The sequence below is a fragment of the Vigna umbellata genome, unplaced genomic scaffold, assembly GCF_029865625.1.
Source record: "Vigna umbellata cultivar VRB3 unplaced genomic scaffold, Vumbellata_1.0 scaffold_776, whole genome shotgun sequence".
Lineage (NCBI taxonomy): Eukaryota > Viridiplantae > Streptophyta > Magnoliopsida > Fabales > Fabaceae > Vigna > Vigna umbellata.
In genome coordinates, this window is record NW_028274542.1 from 10833 (window position 1) to 33392 (window position 22560).

Below are 22560 nucleotides of genomic sequence, written 5' to 3' on the forward strand. Positions count from 1 at the left end.
TAATGTTTATATTGCTAGACTGATCTAATGATTTTTGTTATATTTATCTAGTGTATGTTAGACTCATTTAATCAATGTATGTCTAATATATATTTATAGATTTATCTAATGTTAATATAAATGCGTAGTATATCTAAACTAAAAATGTTAAAAATTTATTTATAGAAAAAAAAGTTTATAGTATTGTGTCTTGTTAATTATTTTAATAATTAATTTATTAATCACTTATAGTTTAATTTAATTTAAGATAACTTCAACTATTCTCTTCAAACCATCAACGGAGTGGGAAACTTTACCAAAATTTAATTAAAAAACCTTACCGAAATAAGAAAGGATAAAGAGACTTCAGAAGTAGTGCTGTCAAAATAGGTTGTAACCCGCGAGCCAACTCGGCTCACCACGGGTTTGAGCCGAGTTGGGTTTGAAAAAAGTGTAATTTTTTTATGCAGGCTAGTTTTCAACCCGACTCATTTAGAACTCGGCTCACCGGGTTGAATCCGTGGTGAGCAATGTTGGGTCACCAACCCACCTAATTTAATTTAATTATTTATTATTTTGTGTTTCAATATTATTAGTTATCATTTTTTTATTATATTATAGATGCTGATAAAGAAGAAGATGTTTCAAGAGAGAAAAATGTTATATCCTACATACACTTCTCATAAACATTGTTCCAGTCTCTCTCTCTCTCTCCAAATGTAACCCATATTTTAGCAAGTATACGCAACTTCAATAGCAAACAAGCAAAGAAATGGTGACCATTGCTGCTTCTTTATGTGTTCTTCAGTCATCTTTGTCATTGGAGTGGCTTTCAGTCATATAGTTTTGAGTTTCTCATAAACACTCCATAAATTCCTACATCTCAAGAAAATTCATTGTGTTTCTATTCTCATTAGCATTTTTACAACGCATTATGTAACCTCAATGTATATTTATATATTATAATTTAATTATATTTCTAATCAACCTAAACTTTTTAACACAATACGTAGTTTTATCTCAAGTTTTGATGAGTGTTATGAATCTATGCAAATTTTACTGAAAAAAGTCAAGTTATCTAAATGTCATAAATTACCTTCATATAAGTCTTAAAATTTGATCACCTCGTAACGTATAATGATTAACTTTTGAAATCTTCACCTTCTTTATGCAGACTCATTTATTTTTTAACTTTTCATCTTCTTAACATCAAAAAATATTTGAGTTGAATAATCTCTAACAAGTGACCATCCAATAAGAACATAAATAGACACACTTGCATAATACAGAATCAGTTTCCATTTAAATTCCACAGAATCTTCATATCTCACATTAATATCCACCAGATGAAAAATCCTTATTCTTTCTCCAAATGTAACCACTGCATAATTATTTCCACCCTCTTCATCTCCCCACACATCAGCCGTTACTAACACTCTCCCCACTATATAAATCGCACACAAGTTTTCTCCAAAAACCATCCACACTAAGCAAAAAACTCACCTTGTTTTCTGCTAAAGCTAATGGCTTTGTCTGGCATACCCTTTGTTCTGACTGTTCTTGTGATTACTGCAATGGTCTTAAATGCATCTGTTGGTGATTCTAGAGCACTCTCCGACCCAGCTACCCCTCTAAGCCTTGCTCTTAGGTTGAAGGTGGAGGGTGAACCCTCGAACTGTTGGGAATCACTGTGGCGTATGCAAGCATGTAGTGGAGAAATCATAACGTTTTTTCTGAATGGTGAGACCTACCTAGGGCGAAGTTGCTGTGAAGCTATTAGGGTTATTGGACATGATTGCTGGCCTAACATTGTTGGTTCTCTAGGGTTTACCTCTGAAGAAACTGATGTGTTGGAGGGATATTGTGATGAGGCTGTTCATTCACCACCACCACCACCACCATTATCAGTAGATCCTTGAAGGGGTTTGAAAGTATAACTGAATAACAATGTCATTAGACATTCATGAATCAATAATCAAATTCTATGTTTGTTCCTTTTCTAATATATGATCTGCACTCTGAGCATATATTGTGTTTCTTTGCAGAAACATTTCTCTTCTTAATATATTTTTGTTTGACTTATTTCTCATTTAATCGGTAGAATCTGAAATCCTGCAAAAAGTGCATGATACATATTAGTAGTCCAAATGTAGTTTAAGATATTATAATAATAATTAATTTTTTATATCAAAATCCTGTGTTTAGAAATACTTTTCTAAATAAATGTAATAAAAAGTAATGTAAAAAACTATTGTTTAAAAGAAGGAAAGAATAACTAATATACTGGAAATTTAGTGTTAAAAGTAGAAGTTTTTATCTATTTATAAACCTATCTTAATTACAAAAATATACTTTTAACATACATTGTAATAATTCAAATAATTAAGGCACATTTTGTGTTTAATTTGATTATTTGTGAAATTCAGGTGTGGCGTAGAGTTATTCCTTTTATGACCATCGGGTGGCTTTTTCATATTTTTGAAATAATTATTGTGCAAATTACTAATTTTTGAAATTAAATTTGCCTATCTTAGTCTATCGAATAACATTCCTATTTTAAAACTTAATTACTCAAATTAAATTAATTTATGTTTTCATTAACTTAATTTGATTAGAAATTAAAAGAATTCAAATTAAACTGAATTAAATGTTTTTTTCAAAAATTAAATAAAATTGTACTTAAAGTTGTGAATGCTAGGACTAAAAGAAATTTATCTATTAAAATGAATTAAAATTTACTTCCATTTACAATTTTATTCAGATATAAGTAAAATTATTAACTCTTTCATGTCACATTTCTATTTTTTAATTATCACGTAATTATAAGTATTTTAAATTTTTATATGCTTCATAATTAATTAATTAAATAATTTAACTTATATTTATAGTTTCCCTTATTAGAGCTACTAGCCCAAGTTTGTATAGTGACAGGAATCAACTTAAAATCCGAATTAATAATACCATTTTAAAAGCAAAGGAAGCTGAAGTAATTTTATTTGTGTAAATATATTTATTCTGGAACACATTTTAGTTTTAACGAAGAATAGGAAGTCATTTTTGCATGAGAGCAGCATAGAGAAGAATATTCCAAGTATCAGGAACGCCAGGAAGACACCAATGGCTGCAATCCAAACCCCTATGCCCTCCATTACCATAAATAGAAGGGTGGCCATCTTTCCTCAGCTGTGAAAGTGTAGTAAGGTCCAACAATTCCACTGTCTTTTTCATGGATCTTATAACTTTCTGTAAGCTGAACTCTGCTGGAACTGCTCCTCCAGGATACTTGGATCCCAAAACTGGCCTACTTTCCCTCAAACATGTCTGTCCTGCTTGTTCACCCCACTTTTCTGCACTGCAACAATATTATAAAAATTACAAGTTAAACAAGGTTTGTAATGTTCTGAAAGATGAATTTAATGGCAGAAGAACTTACTTATCATGATCTGGAGAGACCCCTTGGAAGAAAACCCTTGTTTGTGCAGGGTTAACATTGTCGTCAACCCATTTGGCCCATGTTTTCATTGCTTTCTCATAAGCGACCAATCGATCCATGTCTCTGACTGTTTGATTCCCATCTTGAATGAAATCCCATCTGCAAAATTATGAGAGAAAGTGATAAAGATGATGAAGATAGTGAAAGAAGCTCGAGTTTGTTTTTCATACGGTTGTTTTCTTCCTGTGTGAAGCCACCAATGCCAAGAGTCAAATATCAGTACATCTACTCCTTTCCACGTTTGACCAGCTCCAATTGAATCTAGTTTTAGAACTCGACCAATTTTTTCTCCAACAATGTCCACCAGAAATGCATTGCGTGAGAACATCAACTTCACATTATAGGTCTGCAAATTATCTCATACATTATTAAAGTTATGAGAGGTATTACCCAAGAATTCAACTTGAAGTTAGATTGCCACATAAACAGTTTCAAGTTTCAAAATTACATTGATCAACTCTATGTCATACACTGTTGTAGACATGTTTTTGTACAATAATATATATTCTGATTGCTTCAACCGTATCAAATCACACATGAAGATATTATTTCACACTACCTATTAAATCAATAAATAGGTATTACTTCTCTTTTTAATTGAGGAAAAATGTAAGAATTAAATATGTTTTTAAACTTTAAATTTCGATATTAAATTAAAATTGAGGCATCCTTTTATTTGCAGGTGACACAGTTTTATTTGAAGGATGCTTCAACATACCACATGTTTAAAATGTTAATGACGTCCATTGCATTTAACGGAAAGGATATTATTAACTCAATTTTGTTAAATTAGGGACCAAATTGATCACTTTCAAGATTGGAGGACCCAATTGAAACGAACCCACAAATATAGGGACCTCCGAACCTATTAAACCTTTTTAATACGAGTTGAGAAAAAAAATCATGAGATAAAAGTTATATATAAAAAGTGATCTAACCGTGAAGGTGAAAATGGAGACACCACCATTCCTGACTAGTGAGTATGGAGCAGATGGCAGAGCTACGTGAAGCATGCAAGTGAGTGACTGCCATTGATTCAAACTCAAAGAGTCACCCACAAACATCACACTCTTCCCTCTCAGTCTTGTTAAGAAATCTTCACCGTTGAATCTGCAGAACAAGTTTCATTCAGAGTGATGATAAGTGGGTTTCAAATGATTTTTGTTTCGACCTAAAATGTTTGAAAGCAACCTCACAGCAGCATTCTCTTAATGGAGGAGATTCAATCACTAAATTTATGAAGTATATATAACCTTATTACCTAATTTCAACCTTATTACCTAATTTTTCTTTTATCGATAAGAAAGGATATATAAAACCAAAAACAATTGGAGTCTTCTAAAATTTCAAACATAAAAAGAAAAAAACAAGTTAAAGGATACAAAATAAAAAGAAATTGTGACAGTCATGTTTTACATAATGAAAGATTAGATGATATAAATTAAAGGTAGAAGCAACTGTTCTGTTGGTTAAAGTATCAGAAATCAGAAACATAATATACTATTATTCCTTAATGGATCAGATATGAATAATGGTTTAGAAGAAAAATCTGAACAGTTTAATGACTGGAGATGGCTGCTTCTGACATGAATAACACTGACCATTGGTTTAGTATATTGTTTTTTTTCTTCCCTTGTCATTTTTTAATAAGAAACATTTTAAATCAATAAAAGTATTTATGAAATGGTAGCAATGAAATGGAAATTTGTCCAAATTGAACTTATATTTAGAAGGCTAAAATCTTGTTCAAGATTTCTAAAATCACAAACAAAACTGAGTCATACAGCTTACTTGTAAATGTGATTTGCTACGACGTATCACTAGCTCTACATTTGTCATAAAAAACAAGTAAAAGGTCCTTTCATGGTTCAAATATTTTCCTTTTAAGTTCTCACATAGTGTTTTTTGAGATAACAACCATCTGATTTTAATTTCATTGTTCTTGATTTTTATTTTTGCATCATAAAGTCAGTATTTGACAAAGGTCTTTTACCAATATAAGGTTCACTTATATGAATTAGTTGTTAATCTGTACTCTTCATATATTTCCATAAACAAAGGGAATTTCATTACTTAAAGAAAGAGTACTGGTTAAAGATACTACCCTAATTTTCTAATTTCCCTTGTAATTCAATGTCCAGAGGTTTTCTATCTATATATACATGCCAAAAAATGAAAATTTCTATAATTTTTCTCTTGTGACTGTAATTGTTTTCTGGTTCTAACATAGCAAAAAGTTTAGTAACAAGAAAGCTTTGTTATAGGTCAAAATTACCAACAAAATATGAATTGTAATGAAGAAAGCAAGTAGAAGTGACCCTAATAGAGATCATTCATTCAGAAATCATTAAGGAAAAATCACACAGTTTCACAATAAACAGTCAAGTTTTAAAACAAGAGAAATCTAGGGGAATTATGTGCTAAACATTTTCCAGACATTCTAAGTGCACTTTAGAGGGTGGAATATAAAAAAATTGACACCTTTTAGTTTTGAACCAATATCACTATTACTTGTGAAATGTAAAGATATTTAATAAAAAAAATTAACTTGATATTTTAATTAATACTTGTTATTTTATCTATGCTTGAACCTCACCAGAGAAAAAAACTTACTGGCTACTGAGGACTCTTGTCTTTCTCTATTGTCTTCTTCCATTTAAAACTAAAACAGAAAATTCTAATCTAACTTTATGATACAAAGAGATGGAAAGTAAAATTATTATTAAAAACTGTGAAACAAAATATTGTAAATAACCCCTATTTTCTCTCTGATCAGTGTAATTTATTTATTTATTAAATAATTTTATTTTTCTCTTTCTCTAATAGAGAGTTCCTATTACTTTCTAACTTTCTTATGTAGAATACATTAATTCTGTAATTACTAAAAGTAATGTTATTTATTATAATTCTTATGATTAATATTAAGTAGTATGCCTCTATTCTTCTCTCATTCCTCTGTACCTTTACTCAAAAATATTAATACATCTATTTTTAATATATTTTTTATTTCTTAATAAATATTAACAATTAATTATAATAAAATACACTTGTGTATATGCATATATATATATATATATAATTTATTCTCACTCACACACACACACACTATACTTAATTGATTTGCCGTACTTGTTAATATAATTGATTCCAAAAACTGATGAAAAATGGAAATAGAGAATTTCAATATAAAAGAAGGTCCAAATTTTAACATATAATATTTTTAAAAGGAAATTATTAACGTCAATTTGACTTAAATGTATTTCACAAATATTAATTGAATAAAAAAGAAATATATGACAAAATTATTAATTAAACCTTTTAAAATATCCAACTATAAAATTTTCATAAAGTTATAACATTTATTATACCCAAATGCGTTTAATAAATAATAAAAGAAAAACGGTTTGAAATGTATATATAATATAAATAATTTGAGAAATTTTAATTTAAGTAATATTTAATGTTGTTGTTACAATATTCATCAATGTACTAGGTTTAACAATTTCTCTTATCTTTTGGTTTGAATATATACATTCTTTTAATTGAATATGTGAGAAAGAATTTCTCTTAAATGGATGGGTTGTTTTTATCAGCAAAAGAACATATAAACTTGAAAGTGGCACTCCTCTCTATGATGGTGGATGAAGTGTAAAAGTCAACATATCATTTAACTGAAAAGACATAATTCTTGAAGCAGAAAAGACATGAAAGAAAACCATGAATCTGAAGCAAAAAACATGCACTGGTGAATCTATGTCCACCAGAATGAGTAGTGAGAAAAACCAGAGACAGAAAGAGAGAAGAATGAAGAGATGTACCTGGTTATGTTACACCCCGTTGGTTGCCATCTATAGTTGAGATAGAACTTATCTGGTCTGCCATTTTTTTCACAATCAAATGCCGGCTCTATAAAGGGACACATTGAGCTATGATAGAGAGGGTATGAATCATCATAAACCCAACTTCCTTCGAACAAGTTGCAACCATTCTCTGCAGATCTTATACCACTTCCATGTATCTGAATGAGAAGGGTAAGAAACAGCACAACAGATATGGAGAAAGACGACCCCATGGAAGAAGAAGTGTGCTTGAAGGTGTGCTCAGAAGGAGTATTTATAATGAATATCGATGGAGGGTGGTGATGTTTGGAATATTTGAGTTTTGTAAATATGACGCAAGATTATTGATTGAATTGGTACGATGGAAGAAGGAAAATGTTTCTTGAACAACTATTTTTGACAACATTTAGACACGCGCACACGTGTCAAAATCTGAGTAGTCTAGTTGGAAAAATTAAATAAAAATGGACCACTCAGATTTTGACACGTGTGCGCGTGTCTAAATATTGTCAAAAATGGTTGTTCAAGTATCATTACCCATGAAAGAAAGCAGTTTCAAAACTTTGTTTGTGCTGTTTTCTGTCAAAGAATCAACTATGCCGCTTGGGCATATATGAGAGAAGAAAAAATAGCATTAATGCATTTTAATTAAGACTTACAATCAATAACTTTTTTCCCATCATAATATTTTCTTTTAAAGAGAATTTTCTTAAATAGATTTACTGGACTATTATTTCTCCAAATCAACCTATTTACTTTATTTTTTTTTTAATGAGAGAGCAAAAATAATTAAAATAATTAATTAAAAAACTTGATTTGAATTTTAATTTCTTTGTGAAAGGATTGACATAAAGAATAATTTATGATTTTTTTAATTTAATTTCCAAATTAAATTTGTTATTATTGATTTCATGAAAAATAAAAGTATAATAAAAAAGTTATTTATGATCAATGATAATAGTGTTGTAAAATTTTAAATTTGTCTTTTAATTTTCAGTCATCTTTTTTACAAACCATTATATTAATAGTAATATTTAGTTCAAATTATTTTGAATAATTAATGTCGTCAAATACTTTCCTAAATAATATATTTTGAAACACGTTCTTCGAATGGATTTAATATAGAATATTATTTCTTTGGACAACTAAGTTAATAACTTTTTTTTTAACAATTTTCTCACAATATTTAATGTGTATATTTGAAATAAACCAATCACCATAATTTATAAAAAAAATTGTTAAAAAAATAATTTTTTATTTTTTTAATATTTCTTTAAGGGGAGCCAAATTTAACTAATTTTCTATGTTTGGTCAGAAATTCTTTTTGGAATTTCAGTTCTCCTTGAATCGAATTTTTAGAGGATTTTTGTTTTGTTTTTTTTAAATTAGAAAGATAAAATTAAAAAAATAAACGTTACAAATTAATATTCAAATGATAGAAAATAAATTTAAAATGTTGAGACTAAATTTTAATTATTTTGAGAGAAGAAAAACTAAAAAATAATTTAAGAGTGAATAACACTAGTAAAAAAATGGGTTTTTACAGCGCACATTATGCCACGGTTCAAAGAAAACCGCAGCATAATGGTGCGCGGTGGCAGTTTTGTAAATAAATCGAACGTATATGCCGCGGTTCACCTGGGAACCGCGGCATATACCCCAGTCAACCATTGCCTTTGACGCCACGTATGAATAAAAAATTAAATATCAGAGTATATGCCGCGGTTCTCTGCACAACCGCGGCATATACCCTGCCAATTTATTGCAGGTGCTGACTGGGTCAGAGAATTTGAAAAGTTACAGGGGGTATATGCCGCGGTTCTCTGGGGAACCGCGGCATATACCCCTGTAACGTCTCAACTTCTCTGCCAGTCAGAGAATTTCAGAAGTTACAGGGGGTATATGCCGCGGTTCCCCAGAGAACCGCGGCATATACCCCCTGTAACTTTTCAAATTCTCTGAAAGGCAGTTGGGGAGACAGTTGTGTTGAACACGTTTCAGGGGTATATGCCGCGGTTCTCTGGGGAACCGCGGCATATTCTCTTATATGAAAATTATTTAATGTTTATTTGAAATATTTTGAGGTATATGCCGCGGTTGCCCGCTGAACCGCGGCATATAGTTTGAAAATAATTTCAAAAATGCCATTTATGATAATTTTTTTAATCAGTATATGCCGCGGTTGGGGGTTAAACCGCGGCATATACCCCTTTTATACCGCGGTTAAGTAGTGAACCGCGGTAGATTCCCCCGTCCAGAGTTAAAAAACAAAACTTGGAACAGTGCATCGTCTTCCTCGCGCGTTCTCTGTTTTCGCGTTTTCTCTTCTCCTCCGACAGCCATCATCTCAGGTACGTGTTTTTGCACCGTTTAAACTTGAAATTATTCGGTCCTTTCTCATTTGTGACGCGTTTGAAACAGTTTTAGCCCATCAAAATTGTTTGAAAACGACTCATTCCATCTCTGCTGCGATTTGGTTTTTGTTGCACCAAGCGTTTTCGCCGTTCCTCTTCCAGGTATTTATGCCCTTTTGCATCTTTAACGTAATTTCTTCATTAGTTTTTGCATAATGCTATAGTTTTGATAATGTATGAAGTTTCTATAGTTTTGGTAATGTATGGTATAATTTTTGCTTTAATTTTGATAATGCATGAAATTGTTATAGTTTTGGTAATGTATGGTATGATTTTTGCTATAGTTTTGGTAATGTGTGTTGTAGTTCTTGTATGTAATTGGAAGTTTGATTTTTAGTAGCTTATCTTTTTATGTAATATTTAGGAATATGGATCGAAATTGGATTAATTTACCACGTATTAGTGCTGAGTACGAGAGAGGTGTAGAGGAATTTATACAATTTGCGCAACGTAATGAGGGGAGAACTGATGATGAAGTGAAGTTTAGATGTCCTTGTGTGAACTGTTTGAATGGGAGAAAGTTGAACGCAACTCAAATTAGAGAACATCTTATATGTGATGGTTTTCTAAGATGCTATACAACATGGATCTGGCACGGCGAAGAAATGGATTTTCCCACTGACTCTCAAAGTGTAAATGTTACTGATTCCACCATGGAAGAAGATCGACCGGATGAAGACAAATTGGAGGACATGATCCGCGATGTTGGAGCAGAAAATTTTGCCAAAGCTCATGTGTATGAGACGATGTCGACTGATGCAGAAACACCTTTGTATGTCGGTTCAACTAAGTTCACACGTTTGTCAGCGGTGTTAAGGCTCATGAATTTGAAGGCGAGCAATGGATGGACTGATAAGAGTTTTACAGAACTGTTGACGTTGTTGAATGAAATGTTGCCAGATGGAAATACACTGCCCACTCGTAATTATGATGCGAAGAAAATTCTTTGTCCAATGGGTATGGAGTATAAAAGGATACATGCTTGTCCCAATGACTGCATTTTGTATAGGAAAGAGTTTGAATTTTTGACCAAGTGTCCAAAATGTGGCTTATCACGATACAAGTCAAAAAACAATAGTGAAGATAATGGTCAGATAGAAAAAAATGGATCTGCTTTGAAAGTAGTTTGGTACCTTCCAATAGTGCCCAGACTTAAGCGTTTGTTTGCGAATCCCAAAGATGCTAAAAATCTTAGATGGCATGCAGATGAGAGAAAAATTGACGGGCTGCTTCGTCATCCAGCTGATTCAAAGCAATGGAAAAATATTGATCGACAATTCCCCGAATTTGGTAAAGAGTGTAGAAATCTTAGGCTTGGTTTAGCCACTGATGGAATGAACCCATTTGGTAATCTGAGTACCAATCACAGTTGTTGGCCAGTTATATTGATAATTTACAACTTATCTCCTGCATTGTGCATGAAGAGGAAGTACATGATGTTGTCTATGATGATATCTGGTCCAAAGCAGCCTGGAAATGACATAGATGTTTATCTAAGCCCACTAGTTGAAGACTTGAAGGTTTTGTGGGTTGACGGGGTTGAAATATTTGATGCATTCGCTTCAGAGACTTTTATGATGCGTGCAATGTTATTTTGCACCATTAATGACTTTCCTGCTTATGGTAATTTGTCAGGATACAGTGTCAAGGGTCATAAAGCGTGTCCTATATGTGAAGAAAACACTGCAGCTCATCAATTGAAACATGGAAGAAAGACGGTGTATCTGCGTCATCGGAGATTTCTAAAACGTAATCATCCATATCGAAGGTTAAAAAAAGCATTCAATGGAGATCAAGAGAGGGACGAAGCACCAAATCCACTTACTGGCCTTGAAGTTCTTCAAAAAGTTAATAAAATACATCATGTATTTGGGAAAACATCGAAGAAGTCATCTGTAACGACCCCTTGGAAGAAGAAATCAATATTCTTTGATCTTCCATATTGGTCAAAGTTAGATGTTCGACATTGCATAGATGTGATGCATGTAGAAAAGAATGTGTGTGATAGCTTGATTGGTACATTACTCAACATTCAGGGAAAGACAAAAGATGGAGTGAATGCTCGTTTGGATTTGGTTGACATGAATATCCGAGAAGAGTTGGCACCGAAGGAGATTGGTAAACGTACTTATTTGCCCCCTGCATGTTACACAATGTCTAGACAAGAGAAGATAAGTTTTTGTGTATGTTTAAAGAGTATCAAAGTACCACAAGGATACTCTTCAAATATCAAGAGTTTAGTGTCAATGCAGGACTTAAAGCTTGTTGGCATGAAGTCTCACGATTGTCACGTCTTAATGCAACAGTTGTTACCGGTGGCTATTCGTGGAATTTTGCCCAAAAATGTTAGGCACACCATAAACAGGTTGTGTTCATTTTTCTCGTCAATATGTAGTAAAGCCATCGATCCTACAAAGTTAGATGAACTTCAAGGCGAGATTGTTATCATCTTGTGTCAACTAGAGATGTTTTTCCCTCCATCTTTTTTTGACATCATGGTACATTTACTTGTTCATTTGGTTAGAGAAATCAAGTTGTGCGGACCGGTATACTTAAGATGGATGTATCCTATTGAGCGTTATATGAAGATTTTGAAAGGGTACGTTAAAAATCCATATCATCCTGAAGGTTCGATGATTGAAAGGTATATTGCTGAAGAAAGTATCGAGTTTTGTTCAGATTACATGACATCAACGAATCCAATAGGAGTTCCTCGCACAGCATGGTTGAATAAATTTTCTACAAGTAAAAGCATCCGAGGTGTCAATGTGGTGACAAAAGATCGCGAAGAATTGTTGCAAGCGCATCTTTATATATTGAACAACACAGATGAGGTGATCCCTTTTTTGGAAGCACACAAAACCATTGTTAAGAATAAAAATCCAAGACAATCAGAGAAATGGCAATTGATGGAGCATAACAAAACATTTATGTCTTGGTTCAAATCTGAAATTGACAAAGAGCCACATTCTTCTGAAACTTTATTGTGGCTTGCAAATGGTTTGAAGTTTGATGTCGTGTGTTGTACAGGTTATGAAGTCAATAATTGCACATTCTATACGAAGACTTTGGATGATAAAAGCACAGTACAAAATAGTGGAGTCAGTTTAGAAGCTGAGTCACTTCAATTTTCCACATCAAAAGATCAATCTCCTGTACTTGGATCAATGAGATATTATGGTATAATAGAAGAGATATGGGAGGTTGATTACACCAAGTTTTCCGTTCCATTGTTCAAGTGTAAGTGGTTTGACAATAAGAGTGGTGTGAAAATAGATGACTCGGGTATGACACTGGTTGATTTTCGCAAGGTGGGTTATCGAGACGAACCGTTTATCATGGTACATCAACCATCTCAAGTTTTTTATGTCAAAGATCCTTCGTCTGACCATTGGTATGTTGCTCTTCAAGGCAAAAAACAAATTGAAGTTAACGAAGACAATCTAATTAATATTGATATTGCTGACAACCATTCATTTCAAACTACAACAAAGTTGGATGACCAATCTGTAGTTGACGATGATGTACATGCAATTCGGTCAGATCATGATGAGGGAATATACATATGATGAATCCATATCTTTATGTATGAATTTTCAATTTGGATACTATTACATGTTTTGTTAATTTATATGATATTACATAAGTCTTGAAAGAAAATTTAATGTTGTTATTTATTTTGACAGATATATGGCTGATCATCCACATTCTTCAGGGGATGAGGCTCCCCCACCCAGATCCACTAGAGGACCCACTAGGATGAAACAACTATTAATCAGGAAAAATAGTGGTGAAAGAACTCCGGTGAATGTGAATGTCACCACGGGTGTGGCAACTGGCCCCAATGCAGATGACTTCCGATCATACCTTGGAGTAGTGGCACGTGATAAGATTAGCATTCTCATTCCATCTTTTGATCATGTGTCCGAGGGTGATCGGAACATTATTTGGCAAGATATATTGGTAAGTTAGTTAATAGCATTTGAATTATAATTTGTTTATATTGATAATTTTGTACTAATACAACTTTATTATGTTTTTTTCAGATGACATTTGACATTCCAAATGTCCCAACACTTAGAAATAAGTGTTTGTCAACTGTTGCAGAAAATTTCAGAAACTTTAAAAGCAAGTTGACATCAAGGTACATCTTTGGACACCTTAAACATAAAACTCCATGTAATGCATATAAGTCCATTGATGAGGAGACTTGGCGGGTTTTTAAAGAGAGTCGGATGTCAGAGGAATGGCAGGTTAGTGTAGTTCATATTATTCAATTCCTCATTAACAAATATATATCATATGAACTCATTAATTAATGTGTATGTGACAGGCAATTAGAAGCAAAGCACAAGGAACAAGTGCTAAGAACAAAAACCCCCACCTATTATCTCGTGGTGGGTATAGGAAGCTTGAGGAGAAAATCCTCAAGCAAAAGGCAGATGCTATACCACCATCTCAGAGTGGTAGCCCTCCTCAGCCTCCTTCTCCACCGTCTAGACATGAGAAATGGAAGTTGGCCCGTATGCGACCATCGGGCACCTACTCTTCCGACACTGCACGAGAGATTTCTGAAAAAATTGTAAGTTATCACTGTTCCTAAAATAATAAATATTGTCATTATACATACTACATTAAACTATTTAAAGAATAATGGTGTTTTGTAATGTTACAGGACGCCTTGGTTGAGCAGAGCTCCCAAGGCCAATTCACTCCAGAGGGTCGCCAGGATATTCTTGCTGCTGCAATTGGACGACCTGAGCACCCTGGACGTGTACGTGCTGCAGGTCCTGGAGTAGGCATTACGGATTATTTTGGGAGCTCTTCTCGTCAGCCTTCATATTCGTACAGCGATACACAAAGGATGACAGAACAGATCACAAAAAAGGTCCGACATGACCTTATGCAGGAGATCAGGGCCGAGGTGAGGGCTGAATTCCAGATGCTCTACCAGGAGCAGTTTCAGAGCATGCGCCCGATGCAGTCTCCTATAGAGGAACATGTGGTCCCTCCCCCTCCCACAGGTAAACTTAATAAACATTTATGTGCAATTATTTCTATCTCTTGTATAATCTAACATTTACTCTGACAGGGAGAAGCGGCAAAGGAAGTTGTTCCGCATCAGCCATCCCAGAGGATGACATGGACGATGGTAGTCCATGTCTGCTATACATTTTAGAGGATACTGAGATGGTGCTGGTAGCTCGTGGAACAGAGTTTAGGTCAGCGACTGTATGTCATGGTATGCAACTATTAGAGGATGAGGTGAAGGTCTCAGTGGATGAAATGATCATGCCAGATGCCTCGGTTCCACTGTCCACGGAAGAGATTTTCACTGTGGAACAAGCATATAAGTCGTTTATCACTTGGCCTAAATTTTTGGTTAAACCAGTTTCTGACCCCTCGGTATGAAATTCTTCTTTACACTTCTCAATTTTAAAGGTTTTTGATTTCAAAACTTATCTTATCTTTTCATGTAACAACAGACGCAGGAACAACAGAAGATTCCTCTATCTGAGGATGACCCTCTTTCTTCATTGCATCTACTTGCTGACATCCTTGATGATAAGCCTTTGGAGGTTCAGTATGATGCTAATGTATTTGGGCATGGCTCTGAGGTCCCAATATACCTTAATAGCCAAGATGTCCGTGAGCTTGCGTCGGGAACACAAGAGTTGAATATTTCAATTATTCAACTATGGACGATGTAAGTCTATGACCAATTATTTATATATAAAATTGATTTATATATCAAGTATCCTTATATCAAAGTTAATTTTTGATTTCAGGTATATGTCTGGGGTCACTAATAAGTTGGGGCGTTCTGATGATTATGGATTCATTGATCCCCAAGACATTCATGAATCAAATGATTTTGATCATATCAACATGAGAATGATAAGCAGTTTTCGAAGGGGCAAGAAAATATACTTTTTGCCTTATATATCCGGGTAAGTGAACTTTGTTAACATAATAATGTTCCATATGTGATTTTAATATTTAATAGTTATGTTATTATGAATTTCAGGCGCCATTGGCAACTTCTTGTTATGTCTGTGCAAGACAACTATGCTTTGTGGTTCTGCTCATTGCACAGGCCTCCTCCCACACAACTCAGACAAGCAATTGATTGGTAAGAACCTCAATGTTTGGACTTTCTTTGTTATATAACTGAATGCTAAAACATTTTTTTATATACAGTTCTATTCCAGCAAGTATGATGATGGACGGGAGATCAATTGCTAAGAGTAGAAAGATTGCTTGGATTTCTCTCAAGGTTTGACATATGCTAAAGTCATACTTTGTTATAATTGTTTTATAACAAATGTTATTCACTAACTATTATCAACTGTGATGATATATTGTAGTGTAACAGACAAAATGGGTCATATGAGTGTGGATACTATGTAATGTATTGGATGACCCATATTGTTCGTTCTCACATCACAAGAAGCTGGGAAACGGTAATATTTAACTTTAACAAATTTTGATTTTTTAACAAATGTTGAATTCATATACACTAATTAAAATGAATTGTCTTTTGCAGAGATTCAAGACTACTACACCAGTTCCTGAGAAGTCCCTACTATTCATTAGGAACGCTGCTGCGAAGTATATAGTTAGATTATACAATAGCTCTTAGATTTAGATTTAAACAATGCATTTGATTAGCTTTTGATTTCTTAGACTCTCTACTTTATTTGATGTTGAAATACATTTGAACATGTGTTTGTTATGTTGAAATTGCATTTCTGTAAATGTTTTTATATGCAGGTCTGTTTTTGTGGTAGTGGATATCACAAAAACAGACCTGCAATTTTAAAAAACTGCAGGGGAATATGCCGCGGTTCTAACCACAACCGCGGCATATAGTGCTTCGTTTTTTTTTAAAAACGAGACATATGGCCACGGTTTTGACACTAACCGCGGCATATTTGTCGGCCTATATGCCGCGGTTCAACCGCGAACCGCGGCATATAGTGCATTTTTTAATTATTTTTTTTGATTTTTTTTTTAAAAAAATGAATTTAGGCAGCGGTTCCCTAGACAACCGCGGCATATTGCGCAGCCTATATACCGCGGTTATGACCGCGGCATAAAGTGTCTGACTTACTACCGCGGCTGAATATGCCGCGGTTCACGAACCGCGACGTATAGTGAAAATCAACCGCGGTAAAAGCCCCTCGCTGCACTAGTGTAACTTTTAGTTTAGTAATATTAATTTTGTGATAAAATTTGTTGTAGAAAAATATAAATGAGAAATAAAAGATAAATTCAAAATTTTAAAACATTATTATAATTGTATTAATATTGATCATAAATATTTTATATTATAATATTTTATTTTAGCGTATCTATTTCCTTCTTTATAAATGAAGATTGCAAAATTATGTATGACAAATAAATCCGTTTAAATGGGTATTGTTCCAATTCATATGCGTTTTGACATAGAATTTTCATATTGATTAAGTTCATATGAAGGGATTAGATTTTTTTTTTTTTTCGGTATGAGGATAGGATAGGTGGATATATACACAACTCATCTCACTTCTTATACCTTTGCTAATATATAAATATATATATATATATATATATAATTTTTTTCCTCTTTTCTTTTAATTGTTTAGTTGATTTCATATTACAAAATTTATATATATATCTTTAAGATATTTTTTTCTTATCATAATCTCAATTATATTTCTTTTATCATTATGTTCAAATGGTATTATGAACAAAATAAATGTTTTAAGTCTTACATTCCATTATTTGTACTTATTCTTAATATTTTTATTTATTGTTTATATTTTTCACATAAAAAAATTGATTCTTAATTTCAAGTGTTGAATAGTATAAGTCCTTCATTTATTAGGTAACATAGAAATTTATTTTGTTTTTATTTTTTTTATTCCTTTTTTAAATGAAAACTTTTTGTTTTGTTAAAACAAATTTGATTATCTTTCTAAGATTTTGACTATTTCAATAATTGAAAATTTCTCAAATCTTCTTCAAGATATTTTTTATTTTATTATATTCTTAAGTATAATTTTTTAATTTTGTGTGATTTTATTCGATGATGTATCAAATCGTTTTATTTGTTTACTTTTTTAAATATATTTTTTACGGTTTATTTTTATTATGTAAAATATTGTTTTTAATTTTTTTAAATTTAAATTTTTTTTCATAAATATAATTTTATCACTACAATTCTACGAAAATTTTTCATATACTTCTTTTTTTCTGTGCAATTTCATTCAATATATTTGTCGATATATATAAGAAAAGAGACGAGTAACGAGAGATTAGAAATACTTTTAAACATGAATATTTTTTTATAGTTTTTTTAGAAAAACTTTTTAACTTTATTAATTTCTTTTCATTAATGTTTAAAAAATTTATAGATGTTTTGGTTGTGAAATTTTATTTATTTTAATTATGAAATTATTTTATATAATTATTTCACTTTTATTGAATTTTTATTTGGTAATATGCTAAAATTTATACCATTATAATTTTTTTATAAAGATTTGACGAATATGAGAATATGTAAAAATATTGAATATTTGATATTATTATGTTTTTTTTTCTATGTTTTTTACATCTTTTTATAAAAAATAATTAATTGATATTAAAACCATAAAAAAATACTGTGGGTATGAACATGATAGGGATGGAAAACAAACATATACTGCATATTCGTAGATAAAATCTACTACGGATAGTAGGTATTCTCTTGTATTTATTATCTATGAGTGGTGGGTAATGAAAATTTTAATATTTGCTTATAAATGGGTTGGGTGCGAATATCATGCTTTCCATATTTGTAGTATACATTACTTGCAAAAAATTAAATTAAAATTAATTAATATTTTATTAAGTTAAATTTAATTAAAATTAAAATTAATTATATTTATTAGGTTAAATTTAATTAAAATTAAATTTTAATTTATATTTAATTTAACTTATATTATATTTTTTTATTTTTGATTTGTAATTTTATTTATATTTTATTTTAAGAATTTATAAAATATTTTTTTTAATATTTGCAAGTATCCATGGTATCTATGGATTTTAAAATACTCGCAAGTATTTTTTAAATGGATATCCGATGGATAATGGAGCGTGTAACGGGTATCGGGTAGAATTCATCAAGCACAACAGTAGAAAAAATAATATTTATAGCCTTGTCAAATTGGGCTTTTCTATTTTCCTCAATAGTCCAAGACAAGTATGGTTTTTCTTTTTCAATACCATCAAGAATTTGGGTTGAAATAAAAGGACCATTTTCCACATTTTCCCATATGTCTTTGTTAACATACTCCATAAAAATTTACATTCTCACTTTCTAGAGAGCATAGTTATCACCAACAAATGTGGTGGTCTGTTCATGGAAGCACCTTCAGCATAAACTTAATTATGTGTAAGATCTGGGAAAATAGGATATCTAATTTTCGTGGGTTTAGATATTTAAAAGAGATATCATTATTAGATATTGTAGACATTTAAAATTATATATTGAGATATTATTGTATAAAATTAGATATTATGACTAGATAATAATAATATATATTATTGATAGACTCATTATAATAAATTAGAATAAAAAGTATTATTATAAGTGAGAAAATATTAAGATATAGATAAAGGGGTGGTTTTGCGTTTAGAAACCTTAGAAACTCTAAATCAGATAGAGAAAAACAGAGGAAGAAAGGATATTCGCGTTTTGGGAGAAGAAGAAAGAGAGCGACGGGAAATTCTTAGTGTAAAGGAAGATTTGTGGTGTTTTAGGATTGTAGATAAAGCTTTATGATTGGCCAAGGTATAGGGAACTACTTACCTTTGTTTGTTTATTGTTGTATGTTATATGTGCTCTTGGTTATTTTGGATTGATAATCCTTGTTGATACATGTTTATATAATTATGATTATGATTATATGTTGCTATTGTTGGGCAAAGGTTTCTGTATGCATAGGCATAGGTTTTATATAATATTTGTGTTGAGGTTTCCTTATGAATGTATATATGGTTTGTTGGGTTATCCCAACAGAGGGTTTGATGCTAAGGGAGAACAAAGTTATGATATTTAGGGGTTTCCATGCAAATATATGTTGTAAGTGTTGGGTTATTGGGATCCCTTCCTATGTGGAGAATAGGCTAAATAAATTGGACCATTATGTCTCACTTTGTTTCAATGGAGATGGGTTAGATTAGTAGCGCACATTAGAGTCATTTGAAGAGAGGCAAAAGCCAAGCAAGAGCGAAAGGAAGAGAGGAAATTATTCCCGCATAACATAAAACCTACACTAGTGTTTTCATCATTGTGAAGTCGTTCACCGTTGCATCGGGCTGATTTTCAGACAGTGGGTTTCAAACATATGGTTCTTCATTCTGACCGTTTGGATCGTTAATAGAAGGTGTAATTTGGGACAAAACAGCCTAAACGAAAAGAGGAAATTATTCCCGCATAACAAAACCTGTACTGATGTTTTCGTCGTTGTGAAGTGGTTCACGGTTGGATCGGGCTAATTTTTGGATAGTGGGTTCCAGACTTATGGTTCTTCATCATGACCGATCAGATCGTCAATCGGAGTTCTATTTTGGGAGACAATAGCCTCGCATCAGCAACTTTTGGAGAATTTTCTTCTTCTTGTTTCTCATTTGTAAGCATTATGCTTAGTTAGTTTGGCTGATTGAAAACCCCATTTGGTGTTTTTACACAGACTCTTTTTCACCCTATTATTGGGGGTATAACATGTCAATGATTGGATCTGGATGATTCAAGGGATGTATTACATGTGTTTCAGTATGTTTACATGAGTATGTGATGCTTGAATGCATGTATGATGTGTTAACTATGTTTTCATGTGATCTGAGGTTGATGTATGTATTTTTGAATGCTTGAATCATGTCTAGGATGTGTTTCAATTCGACAATAATCAATTATCATTAGTTATAATCGATTATCTACGTGTTGGTTTTGAGTGTGGTTTTAGGGATAATCGATTATCCCTTCTTGTGTGATGTTGTTCAAGAGTAGGAAGTTATCTAGTGTGGTGGCGGTGATACCCTTAAAGTTATGATCTCTCTTTCATTTGTGTGAGGCAGGGGAAGAAGATGGGTTACCAGAAGAGCGATAATGGTTTTTTGTAATCATTGATTAGCTTAGTGAGAGAGTCACAGTGTTGAACCAACCATGTGGAGTGATGTTGGGTATGTTTTAAGTATGGTTCTCTGGCTATACTTAGTTAATTCAAGTGTTGTACCTTTCATCTTTCAAGGGGATAGAAAGATAGTCACATTTCCTCTTGCGACAGGGTAGAAATGTGGATCTCTTCGTCTTTAAAAGGCAGTGGAAGATATGAGTCTCTTAGTCCATCATGTGCGGTAGAAGGGACTAGGATTCGAGTGTTGTACCTGTTGATAGGGGGAGCAATGTGAAAGTTGAACCTAATTCATGTTAAGTTGATTTTGATGATGACAAAACATTAATAGCAACAACAAATGAATATTGCAATGTCACAACAGAAAAATGTTTCTGTGTTGTGTTATACATATATGAATTTGTACATGCTTCCTGTGATAAATGCATATATTGTGACAAATGCATATGTTGGACATATTGTGCTGGTTATCCATACTATGGTGATTATGATGTGATTATATATGTGTATGCACACTGTATGTTTTTGTATAAAGAAAACCTCATGCACAAAAGCATATCTACATGACATAATTGATTACAGTGTTGTAGTAATCAATTAAGGTCATCAAACAGCTTATGTTTTGAACTGTGGCAAAACAACTAATTTGAATCGATTACTTTAGTTGTTGAATCGTTTAAAACTTGTTGTAATCTTGTTACATTTGTTTAATGTAACCAATTACATAAGTATAGTAATTGATTGTTTTGCGTCAGAACTGATAAAAACTATATATATTTACACATTGCTTGATTTCTACAACAACAGTTGATCAATTGAAAATTGTTATATCTGATATTCTCTGTGAGGAAAGTGTTTCAAGTTGAACAAACGCTCCAAGAATCAAGAACGCGAAGAATTTGAAGAATTTTGAGGAATTCTTGAGAGGTAATTGATTGAATTGTATTGGCTGATCAAATTATCACGACTGAAGGTGCATCTGATTTGATTAGGAGAAGATTTGACAATCTTTAATTTGTTGTTTCCCTGGACGTGCACGTTAGGAAGAAGAGTGAGGAGCTCTTGACTTTGAGAGGGGATTCTCAAAGGGTTTCTACAACAAGGACAAGGGGTTCTATGTTTCTACAATAGGGACAAGGGGTTTCTACTTTATATTTGATTGAGAGTTTGTAAGGAGTTTACATTTGAGTGTGCTCTATAAAGCCTTGGGTGTAATACTTTGATCATTATAGTGAAATACTCTTCAATCTAAGGTTGATTGGGATGGTGACTGGATGTAGGCATTGAGGTCGAACTAGGATAAAAATTGTGTTTGAATTTCTCTCCTGATCTCTTTAAAAGGCGGTGGAAGAGATATGTCTCTTCATCCATGATAGGTGGTGGAAGGGACTAGGATTTGAGTGTTGTACCTTTCCTCTTTCTAGGGGGTAGAAAGGTTGATCTCTTGATCTTTAAAAGATAATGGAAGAGATGGGTCTCTTCATCCATGATGGGCGGTGGAAGGGACTGGGATTCGAGTGTTGCATTTTCTCTTTCGAGACGGTAGAAAGGTAGTCACCTTTCCTCTTGCGGGAAGGTAGAAAGGTAGATCTCTTCGTCTTTAAGTGATAGTGGAAGAGATGAGTCTCTTCGTCATTGAGGGACAGTGGAAGAGACAGAGATTCAAGTGCTGCTCT

General features: G+C 32.5%; 1 protein-coding gene, 1 long non-coding RNA gene and 1 pseudogene across 2 annotated transcripts; 2 read left to right on the plus strand and 1 right to left on the minus strand.

Annotated features, from left to right (window-relative positions):
• Positions 1–1502: 1502 nt before the first annotated feature.
• On the plus strand, positions 1503–1898 carry LOC124820010 (egg cell-secreted protein 1.1 pseudogene; annotated as a pseudogene).
• A 1059-nt stretch (positions 1899–2957) lies between these two features.
• Positions 2958–7663, minus strand: LOC124820014 (protein trichome birefringence-like 43). The gene is made up of 5 exons (XM_088102818.1): positions 7291–7663; positions 4411–4582; positions 3643–3818; positions 3413–3571; positions 2958–3331 (listed from the first exon to the last, which is right to left on the minus strand). Exons 1-5 carry the CDS (start codon positions 7542–7544, stop codon positions 3031–3033), a joined length of 1062 nt encoding a protein of 353 aa, XP_087958944.1. The 5' UTR covers positions 7545–7663; the 3' UTR covers positions 2958–3030.
• An 8272-nt stretch (positions 7664–15935) lies between these two features.
• LOC148190553 (uncharacterized) lies at positions 15936–16448 on the plus strand. Its single transcript, XR_015783183.1, has 3 exons — positions 15936–16002; positions 16094–16189; positions 16273–16448. It is a non-coding gene; the product is annotated as an uncharacterized LOC148190553 (long non-coding RNA).
• The last annotated feature ends 6112 nt before the right edge of the window (positions 16449–22560 follow it).